This window comes from Oncorhynchus masou, unplaced genomic scaffold (genome assembly GCF_036934945.1).
Source record: "Oncorhynchus masou masou isolate Uvic2021 unplaced genomic scaffold, UVic_Omas_1.1 unplaced_scaffold_1048, whole genome shotgun sequence".
NCBI lineage: Eukaryota > Metazoa > Chordata > Actinopteri > Salmoniformes > Salmonidae > Oncorhynchus > Oncorhynchus masou.
Window position 1 is genome coordinate 133,217 of NW_027000183.1, and position 10,298 is coordinate 143,514.

A 10,298-nucleotide genomic window follows, 5' to 3' on the forward strand; every position below is an offset into this window, starting at 1 on the left:
CAGACTCATTGCCCCCCCCCCGCCTACACTGCTGCTACTCTCTGTTATTATCTATGCATAGTCACTTTAATAACTCATAACCGCATAGTACCTCAATTACCTTGACTAACCGGTGCCATTGACTCTGTACCAGTACCCTGTATATAGCCTTGTTATTGTTATTTTGCTGCTGCTTTTAATGGGGTTTCAGGGTAGCCTAGTGGTTAGAGCTTTGGACTAGTAATCAAAAGGTTACAAGTTCAAATCCCCAGGTGTTCTGCCCCTGACCATGCAGTTAACCCACTGTTCATCAGCTGTCATTGAAAATAAGAATTTGTTCTTAACTGACTTGCCTATTAAAATAAAGGATTAAATTAATTATTTGTAATTCTTATTTTTCTGTAATTATTATTATTTTTAACTGCATTGTTTGTTAGGGCTTGTAAGTTAGCATTTCGGCGCATGTGACAAATACAATTTGATTTGAAACTACTCAACTAGAAATGACCACTTTCCCCACTTGGTTATGAACACAGCATTATATCAACTGTCGATACTTGATAATGGCGCCAATGAGAACAAAGAGGGGGCGCATCCTAAGTTTAAAAGTGTGGTATTAATCATCTCATTGGTTGACTTGTATTAAATGACCACGCAATCTTGACCAATTACAACTACCACCAAGCCATATTATGTAAAGTTTGGCGGTCCCTGTTGAATGGCGCATAGCTGGCCCAATACCATGATTAAAAACAGAAAAACGTAATATTCATGTTGACGAAGGCGTGTCTTAGAAAGGGGCTGGGTGCGAGGTAACATGGTGGTTTGGTTATCGCCTATCAGTCATAGACAGAAGAAGGTTGGAGTGACTGAACGCTTGAGTGGTCGGCTTTTTATTTTCATTTTTCCTTTGATTTTGTGCTTTCGTTTGTCTTCAAAATGGAGATGGAGAAGAGGATCAGTTTGGAGTTGAGGAACAAGACCCCAGCCGAGGTATAGTATAACGTTTTTATTTATTTATTTCCCAATGCATTTTGTGAAGGATGACGACTCAACCATGGTGGATGCGAAATGACGAAGCTCGATACTCTTTAGCTTGCTAACTTATAATATACAACTGATGTGCCAACAAAATATCTGATAATAAATCACATATGGGTGGTTACCATAACGAGGATGCGATAGAAATCGATTCGGAATTAAATGGGATCAGAACCTTGATGGTGGCGCGACTTGCTCTGGCTGAGCTAGCGCTACCAAGGACATCAGCTAGCTAGCTACATGTAGCTAGCGCCAATGCTGGCTAGCTAGACTCCTAACCGGTAACATTAGTTAATGGAGTTCAAGTTTTCCCAACTCAAATAATGGCGATATTAAGAATTATCAAACACTATTGGTAGCCTATATGGACTTTAGTAGCCTAGCTAGTTAGCCAGAAATGCCCTATAATAAATTATCATTGGATTTGCTAGCGTAGAGCCGACCAGCTCCACGAGTTGTTTTGAAAAACACAATGGAGTTTGCGCATACTGAATAGAAGTGGCTTGTGTGCAAGTAGTGTTTATTTGGTATTTTAAACAGCGAGCTAACTGAGTTTGCCTTCTCCGCAAATACAAGGTTATCAATCACATAGGTACATATTGTAACTACCCGTCTTTGGAATGCACTTCGTGCAACCTATGCGCCCGCGTGGCGTTTTGCAAGGTAAAGTTGTGCTGAATGCCGCCCATCGTTGTGCGGATAATTACTTTGTAGCCTTGCGTTCTTTAACACTTCTTCGTGCATCAAATGTTGCATCGGTTGATTTTAAGTTCTATGAAAGTGTTGGCCAATTGCTATACGCTGAGCCGTTGACTTTGTAAGGGGTATGAATAGCACACAATTTAAACCTCACCAAGATACGTTACTGTATGGTTAGCTAACTACGTCCGCTAGTAGCTAGTGTTACTTTGTAACGTTAGTTAGCTATAGTTCCCGCGACAGTAACAATTAATGACTTCTCTGGCTTGGGATAGTGGCGGCGCGCACTCTGATCATGAGCTAACTTTAGTATGATGAGGGGGAGTTGCAGGCAGGAAGGATGTTGACATTATCTAGCGTATTTCAAAACGAATACTCGTATGCTACGTCATTTATTCATATTCTCTATTTCTTGCACAATATAGCAACAAGTTCATAAAAACAAACTCAATGATTCTGTATCATTTACCAGTAATTCAAATTGTTCCACAGGTGGCTGAGCTGGTGGTGGACAACTGTCGGTCCAGTGATGGAGAGGTGGAAGGGCTGTCAGATGACTACAAGGAGCTGGAGTTCCTCAGCATGGTCAACGTGGGGCTCACCTCCCTGGCTAAGCTGCCCTCCCTGCCAAAACTGCTCAAGGTGAGCATCATCTTCGGTCCAAGATCCTATTTTGCCACTGGTCATGGAGAGGTCAAGATGGTTCACCCACATAAAAAATAAACATGTAATGCAAGTAAAAATGTATTAAAATTAATCCGTCTAGCCACATACTACAGTAGACAAGTGGACAACTCATAAGATATTAAGCAATTTTTTTTTTTGTCTATATACTATATGATACTTGCCAAAGTAGTATTTTTTTCAGATGAATCAATATCTGTCCTCTTCAGCTGGAGATCAGTGATAACATGATCGTTGGAGGTCTGGACCAACTGTCTGAGAAGTGTCCCAACCTGACGTATCTCAACCTGAGCGGCAACAAGATCAAGGAGCTCAGCACTGTGAAGCCTCTGGTAAGGGAACCCCTATAAACACACCTGGTAGACCCAACAAAATACATTCCATTTAATGGATTCCAATCACAGTCGTTATTACAGAATCTTAACAGCATCACATTGTGATTGCAGAAAAACCTGAAGAACCTGAAGAGTCTGGACCTGTACAGCTGTGAGATCACCACTCTGGAGGACTACAGGGAGAGTGTCTTTGAGCTGCTGCCCCAGGTCACCTTCCTGGACGGCTATGACCACGAAGACAACGAGGTGCCAGACTCCGAGGCTGACGATGGTGAGTAACGGCTGGGGTGGGATGTGATGAGGGTGGGAGGAAAGACTTGAGACGTGTGCCCTTGTCCTAGAGCATTACAAAGAATTAACCCAATGTTGTCCTCCCCACAGATGACAACGAGGGGCTAGACTCAGAGGCGGATGATGGTGAGCAACACAGGGCTGGGAGGGGACGGACTGAGGACAGGCTGGGAGGTTAAACTTAAGACATGTGCCTTTGTCCAAGACCATTACAAAGAATTAACCCAATGTTGTCCTCCCCACAGATGACGAGCACACAGCTGGCCCCACCAGAGATGGGGATGACGACGATGATGAGGATGATGAGGGTTCCGAGGGCGAAGAGGTGGGGCTGTCCTACCTGATGAAGGATGGCATTCAGGTAATCATTCATCAAACCCGTGTGCAGCTAACAGTGTCTCTTAGAGGATACACACGAGACAGTGTATAGTCCAAGTGTCTTAGAGGAGACATACCATTTATTTCCTGACTCTACATGTTGATAGAAAGCTATTGATTGGTGGTGTTGACAGAAAGAGGATCTTTCAGATTTTCGGGGTTGGAGTATTTTCAACCTATGTTCAGTTTCCCCTTAACATAGAAGTAGGGACTCCGCTCAGGTATATTTCTACACCTGCTACTTTTGGTTAGGGGATTACCACGACCTTACCGCCACCTGCTGCTTTCTAGCTGTTGGTATGTTGGTTCTAAAAGGTCTACAGGAAAAGAACTCCTAGTCATGTTGCTTGAAATGTTCTCTGGCCCTAGGATGAGGAAGATGATGATGACTATGTTGAAGAGGAGGAGGAAGAGGATGGAGTAGGAGTCCAGGGAGAGAAAAGGAAGAGGGACGCAGAGGACGAGGGAGATGACAGCGATGGGGATGACGACTAGCCCCTCCTGTAACAGAGCATGGGATCACAACTAGGCTAGAACAACAGGAACAGGAAATAGTTTGTGAATTATTTTTTTTGTATACCATATATTACTGTAGAATCTAAATGTTTAATTTGTTTTGTAAATGTTCCATACAAAAAGAAAAGCGGGTTGGAATTATAAAATGGAATGTGGTTTTGAAACATGACATGTGGGTAGGGGCTATAGCATTCAGACAAGGTGATGTTTAATTCTGAGAAGTTGTAGTGGCCCATTTCAAGTCTATCTTGTTGTGATTGTCTCCTATGCCATGTTCTCCCAAGACTTTAGTTGTCAAGCGAAAGATCCATGTGCTGTCTGGTTGGCTGATAGTAAGGTTTATATGGGAGGAGCTATAGGAGGACAGGCTCATTGTTATGGCTTAAAATGTAACATTTATTTAACTAGGCAAGTCAGTTAAGAACAAATACTTATTTACAATGACGGCCAACCCCTAACCCGGACAATGCTGGGCCAATTGTGCGCCGCCATGGGACTCCCAATTATAGTCGGTTGTGATACATTTACATTTAAGTCATTTAGCAGACGCTCTTATCCGACTTACAAATAGAATTCACCTTCTGACATCCAGTGGAACAGCCACTTTACAATAGTGATACAGCCTGGAATTGAACCACGGTCTGTAGTTACGACTCTAGCACTGAGATGCAGTGCCTTAGACCTCTGTGCCACTCGGGTATCAACCACATCAAACATACGGAAACCACACGTTTGACTCGGTTCCATTCCAGCCATTACAATCCTCCTGTAGCTCCTCCCACCAGCCTCCACTGGTTTACACGTGGCCAACAGGTACTGTTTAGCAGTGACCCGGGCAAAAAGGAACCTTAGTGAGTCGTTAGCCCCTCCTATCTGTTCGCCTACACTATATGTACCCTACCTGCGCTGTATTGTAGGGTTTGCTGACTGTTTCCTAAGTACTTTGTTTAGGACCTGGGATTTGATACCTTTAAAGTTTGTCCGATCGCAGTGTCATCAATTCACTTTTAATTCCGCAAACAGCTGATTTGTAAGTTTTATTTTTTTAATGTATTGTGCTAGGGCTGCAGATGACTCTGGGTGATGTAGTTTTCACATCTCTGGGTAATGTAGTTTTCAGGTCTCTTACTCTAGCTCTGATCGTCATCAAAGAAGCCCTAAGAGGTGGGTTTAAAGAGCTAATTCGTATTCAGGCTACACAGAGGTAATTTTGGACCAGTTTAGTCACATTCTAAAGCTCAGGTGGACCCAGTCTCTCAGAAGGACCTGGTGATAAGCAGGAACACAGTTAATGGTCTCTTCTGTCCTGAATCCAACTTGGTACCCTGGACTTGTGTCATATCCCAATGAGAGAAACTTTTGTCTCCTTTTTTTTCTGTTTGGAGTTTTATGGTTTTACTGTGCAAGGATTTTAAACTTGTATGACTATGTAAATAGACCTTTTATCTTTTCTGTGTAGTATTTGCTTGTTTTTTTGTGTTTTTTTTTAACATGCAATATCTGTCCTTTTTTTTTTTTTAATAAACACAAAGCACATGTCAGGATGTAAAGCTTCAGTCCCCGACGCTCAACATTGGTTTATTTTTTTGGCCTCAGCTGTTGAGAAAGTCATGTTTTGGAATTTATGTTAATTAATCTTCTGAAGTGTTTTTAAATAAAAAAATAAATTCTGTTAATTCTTATGTTAACTTTTTTCCATCAAGTTATTTATTGGGCGTAGTACTAACTTTGACCCTCCAGATTAATAACTGTTTCTGGTCACGGGTCAGTTTTATTCTGATATCTATTGGATGTGTAACCCACCAGTAGGTCTGAACTCTGAAGAGGCCAGTTGAAGACATGAACCAGGTGGTGGTGCTATAGCCTGCAGTTTAACATTGAAGGCCCAGAACCTCAATCCTGGCAACATTCAACTCTGACACTTCATTATGTTTTGCATTGGATTTCAGTGCTGAATGAAACTTAAAAGCCCCAAATATATATTTTTTTTTAAAGAACATAGCTAGCCGTCATTTTTTTGTAAATTAGGTTTTACGTTTCAAGTGGCAATCAGCATTTGAAGCTAACATTGCACTACCCTTGTTTTGGTAAAAAGCTGAGGGATGGGGTTGGAGTAATGTCACACCTCAAATTCATACAAAGCTAAGGATCATCCATAATATCCTAATATAGTTTTGTTAATAAGCATTGAAAAACAAGCTATTTTGGGTTCTGATGGGTATGACAGTTGAACTAAGCTCATGAGTCATAAGTTATATTTAAGCAATAAGGCCAGAGTTACGGTATATGGCCAATATACCACTAAGGGCTGTTAGTTGGAGGTGCCTTATTGCTACTATAAACTGGTTAACAAAGTAATTAGAGCAGTAAAAAAAAGTACATTCTGAAATAGGTGTCATCTTTTTTTACCAAACCACAGGGAGATTGAATTGTTTTCATGTTGCACAGATGTGTTTGTTTTGATAAAATCAGATGTTGTGTTTTAGACAATCATATGGGGGGGTCAAACAACATTAGGAGGGCTAGCTTGGAACTGCTGAAACTGGGATTTTAAAAACTCATTTCAACTCTGAAAGACTGCAAAAAGCGTGCGGTTATTCCAGGCCCAGTGCTATCGCTGGGCTGCGGCAGCAAACGATTCAGCAGGCTACTGGCATTGCAGTATAAAAGCTTTGTTGGCATAACTTTTATACACAACTTTTGGTGGGAGAAGATGCTCTACAGGAACGTTAGAGTCCATCCATGTCATCTTGGTGCCTGGGCTCTTTCTCTCCCATTTCAAGGCCGCGTTGAGACACTGACTTATCAGTGACCCAAGCCCTGCTCAGACTATCCCTACTATTGTGTTGCTGAGTCGTCGTCGTGCTGCTGCAAATGGACATTTTCCCAGGGGTGTTGGCAGTCACAATGTAAGTAACCAAATGTATGTTACTCTAAATGCTTCTGTCAATCTGACAGCTATTATCAGCAGTAATCATGTGCCTATGAACCTGAGTTATACTGTTAGCACTGCGACATTTTGCCATCGCAAGAAGCCCACTGAACAGTGAACCCTGCGCTATCAGTTCTAATATAAATATCGCTGTCATGTCTTCCTCTGATAAGAATCCCAGTAAAGCAATGCAAACAATCAAGATTCCCAGAAAAGTGCAAAAAATGTCTCACATTAACATGTATCCTAAGAAACAAAGTTAATGAAATCAACTTGCTAACAACAGAAAGCATTCATATACTGGCTATATCTGAAACTCACTTAGATAATTCCTTTGATGGTACAGTGGTAGCAATATATGGTTATAACATCTACAGAAGAGACAGGAACGGCAAGAGAGGTATTGCTATTGATATTCAGAGTCATATTCCTATAAAGCCTAGAGAGCAACTCATGTCAAATGCTAGTAATATGGCTACAGGTTCACCTGTACCTCAAAGTTACCTCTGCTGCAAAGTACAAGTTCATTAGAGTTACCAACCTCAGAAATTGCAGCCCAAATAAATGCTTCACAGAGTTCAAGTAACAGACACATCTCAACATCAACTGTTCAGAGGAGACTGCGTGAATCAGGCCTTCATGTTTGAATTGCTGCAAAGAAACCACTACTAAAGGATAAGAATAAGAGACTTGTTTGGGCCAAGAAACACAAGCAATTGACATTAGACCGGTGGAAATCTGTCCTTTGGTCCTTTGAGATGAGTTGGACTGCGGAGTGAAGGAAAAACAGCCAACAAGTGCTCAGCATATGTGGGAACTCCTTCAAAACTGTTGGAAAATAATTTCAGGTGAAGCTTGTTGAGAAAATGCTACTTAGACAAATCTAAAATACTTTTTTGCTTACTACATGATTCCATATGTGTTATTTCATAGTTTTGATGTCTTCACTATTATTCTACAATGTAGAAAATAGTAAAAATAAAGAAAAACCCTTGAATGAGTAGGTGTGTCCAAACTTTTGACTGGTACTGTATATAATATTATATTCACTGAGTATACAAAACATTAAGAACACCTGATCTTCCAGACGAAGACTGACCAGTTGAATCCAGGTGAAAGCTATTATCCCTTATTGATGCAACTTGTTACATCCACTTCAATCAGTGTAGATGAAGGGGATGAGACAGGTTAAGAATAATTTTTAATTATTGAGACAATTGAGACATGGATTGTATATGTGTGCCATTCAGAGGATGAATGGGCAAGACAAAAGATTGAGGTGCCTTTGAACCGGGTATGGTTGTAGGTGCCAGGCGCACCGGTTTGTGTGAAGAACTGCCACACTGCTGGGTTTTCACGCTCAACAGTTTCCCGTGTGTATTTAGAATGGACTAACAGCCAACTTTACACAACTGTGGGAAGCATTGGAGTCAACATGGGCCAGCATCCTTGTGGAACACTTTTTGACACCTTGTAGAGTCCATGCCCCAAAGAATTGAGGCTGTTCTGAGGGCAAAAGGGGGAGGGGTGCAAACTCAATATCAGGAAGGTGTTCTTTATCTTTTGTACACTCAGTGTATATCAGAATATGTCACCACAACACTTTTTGAAAGGGGAGTTTATAGTAGTATGGTTGAAAACTTTAAACTATGTATATTATTTGTTGTGTTGTTTCCTGTTTGAACACCAGGAAGAGTACCCACTGCCTCTAAATACTAAATCAGCAGGATTTTGTTAGTTAAAAGCATATGACTGATTAGCCCTGTTTGTGTAATGCTGTGTAGCTATCTGCTATCATCATCCCTGGCCCCTCCATAGTCCGATAATGGTGGTGTTCTGTGATCCGTCTCAACATCTGTTAATACTGTACATCCACCCCAGTACAACAAAAGCTAGGTCATGGGGCCTAATACCCAGGCCAGAGGGATCAAAGCCCAGTGTATTGAGGTGAACTGTGGCTGGCAGTGACAGACAGAGTAGCTTAGCGATCCGAGTAGGGCACCACACTAAAAGGTGGCATGTCCCACCACGGCTGGCTCACCCTGGGCAGCACCACACTAAAAGGTGGCATGTCCCACCACGGCTGGCTCACCCCGGGCAGCACCGCTCATCAGCAAGATGAGAGATTTCCCCCCCTCATCCCCTCCCTCACCAACCAGCCGCCGCCTCCTCACCCACCAGCCGCCTCTGCCTGCCCTGCGCCAAATCACATACCATCCATCTCTTCCTCTCCCTGCTCATCGGAGGGATTCAGCCAGCCCAGCGCCCAATCCTGCCGGGGATCATAAGTCATCACGCTTTTGAACGCATTCCATAGTCACAAAAGCGTCTGTCAAGTCTGCGTGTAACATCTGCTGGGCTATCCCCTCCCTCCCTCCCTCCCTCCCTCCCTCCCTCCCTCCCCCTCCCTCCCTCCCTCCCTCCCTCCCTCCCCTCCACCACCACCTCCCTCCCTCCCTCCCTCCCCCTCCCTCCCTCCACCCTCCTCCCTCCCTCCCTCCCTCCCTCCCTCCCTCCCTCCCTCCTCCCTCCCCTCCCTCCTCCACCACCACCTCCCTCCCTCCCTCCCTCCCTCCTCCCTCCCTCCCTCCCCCTCCACCACCACCACCTCCCTCCCTCCCTCCCTCCCTCCCTCCCTCCCTCCCTCCCTCCCTCCCTCCCTCCCTCCTCCTCCACCACCACCTCCCTCCCTCCCTCCCTCCTCCACCACCACCACCTCCCTACCCTCTGTCTCCCTAGCCGTCAGACACACTGCATCATCAGTGGACTGGACAGAGGAAGGCACTGTAACAGCAGAGAGAAGCAGACTCCACAAGGTGACCCAGGGTGACCTCCAGGATGACTCCCCCCATGGCATGGCCAATGTCAGGGTCAGTCAGTACCCCTCACCACCCCTGTCCCTGAGCCTCCATGTTTCCTGCCTGGGGCCATGCAGGGGTGGGCAGATCACCAGGGCACAAGTGCCCCCATTTAGGGCTCCACTGGGGCACTTCCAAGGGCAATAGAGGCCACTTCATTCAGTGGAGGCATCCAGGGGTATCATTACTCAGTGATATGATGAATGACGCTCTGTGGACTGTTTGAGGGAGCTGTTTGAAGTTGATACTGTGTGATGATCACATGCACAAGAGATCACACTAAATCAGAATGTTATCACAATACACAACAATTTATAGATTTTATATATCAGAATATATCAGAATATGTCACCCCAACACCTTTTGAAAGGGGAGTTTATAGTAGCATAGTTGGAAACAAGAGGAAATTGGTTTCACAGAATAATAATCCATAAAACACAACACATTACACTAGCAGAAAGACAATGGATTGTGTCTTTAAGAAATGCTTACTGAAAACAACATTACCACACTGCGATACTACTGTTTGAAAGCTGATGAGGGTTAAGGCTGTCTGCCTGCTGTTGAATAATTCACAGCAACACA

General features: G+C 43.6%; 1 protein-coding gene across 1 annotated transcript; it reads left to right on the forward strand.

Annotated features, from left to right (window-relative positions):
* The first annotated feature begins 781 nt into the window (after positions 1 to 781).
* Positions 782 to 4,365, forward strand: LOC135528848 (acidic leucine-rich nuclear phosphoprotein 32 family member E-like). The gene is made up of 7 exons (XM_064957894.1): positions 782 to 972; positions 2,212 to 2,361; positions 2,613 to 2,735; positions 2,850 to 3,009; positions 3,120 to 3,155; positions 3,275 to 3,390; positions 3,777 to 4,365. The coding sequence occupies exons 1-7, from the start codon at positions 919 to 921 to the stop codon at positions 3,900 to 3,902; spliced, it is 765 nt and encodes a 254-aa protein (XP_064813966.1). The 5' UTR covers positions 782 to 918; the 3' UTR covers positions 3,903 to 4,365.
* The last annotated feature ends 5,933 nt before the right edge of the window (positions 4,366 to 10,298 follow it).

What these genes read in the sequence shown, in the direction of transcription:
- LOC135528848 (XM_064957894.1), top strand. Translation starts at nt 919, where the DNA reads ATGGAGATGGAGAAGAGGATCAGTTTGGAGTTGAGGAACAAGACCCCA. An exon ending in GGAACAAGACCCCAGCCGAG is followed by an intron (nt 973 to 2,211) that starts GTATAGTATAAC and finishes ATTGTTCCACAG; the next exon opens with GTGGCTGAGCTGGTGGTGGA. An exon ending in AGACTCAGAGGCGGATGATG is followed by an intron (nt 3,156 to 3,274) that starts GTGAGCAACACA and finishes TCCTCCCCACAG; the next exon opens with ATGACGAGCACACAGCTGGC.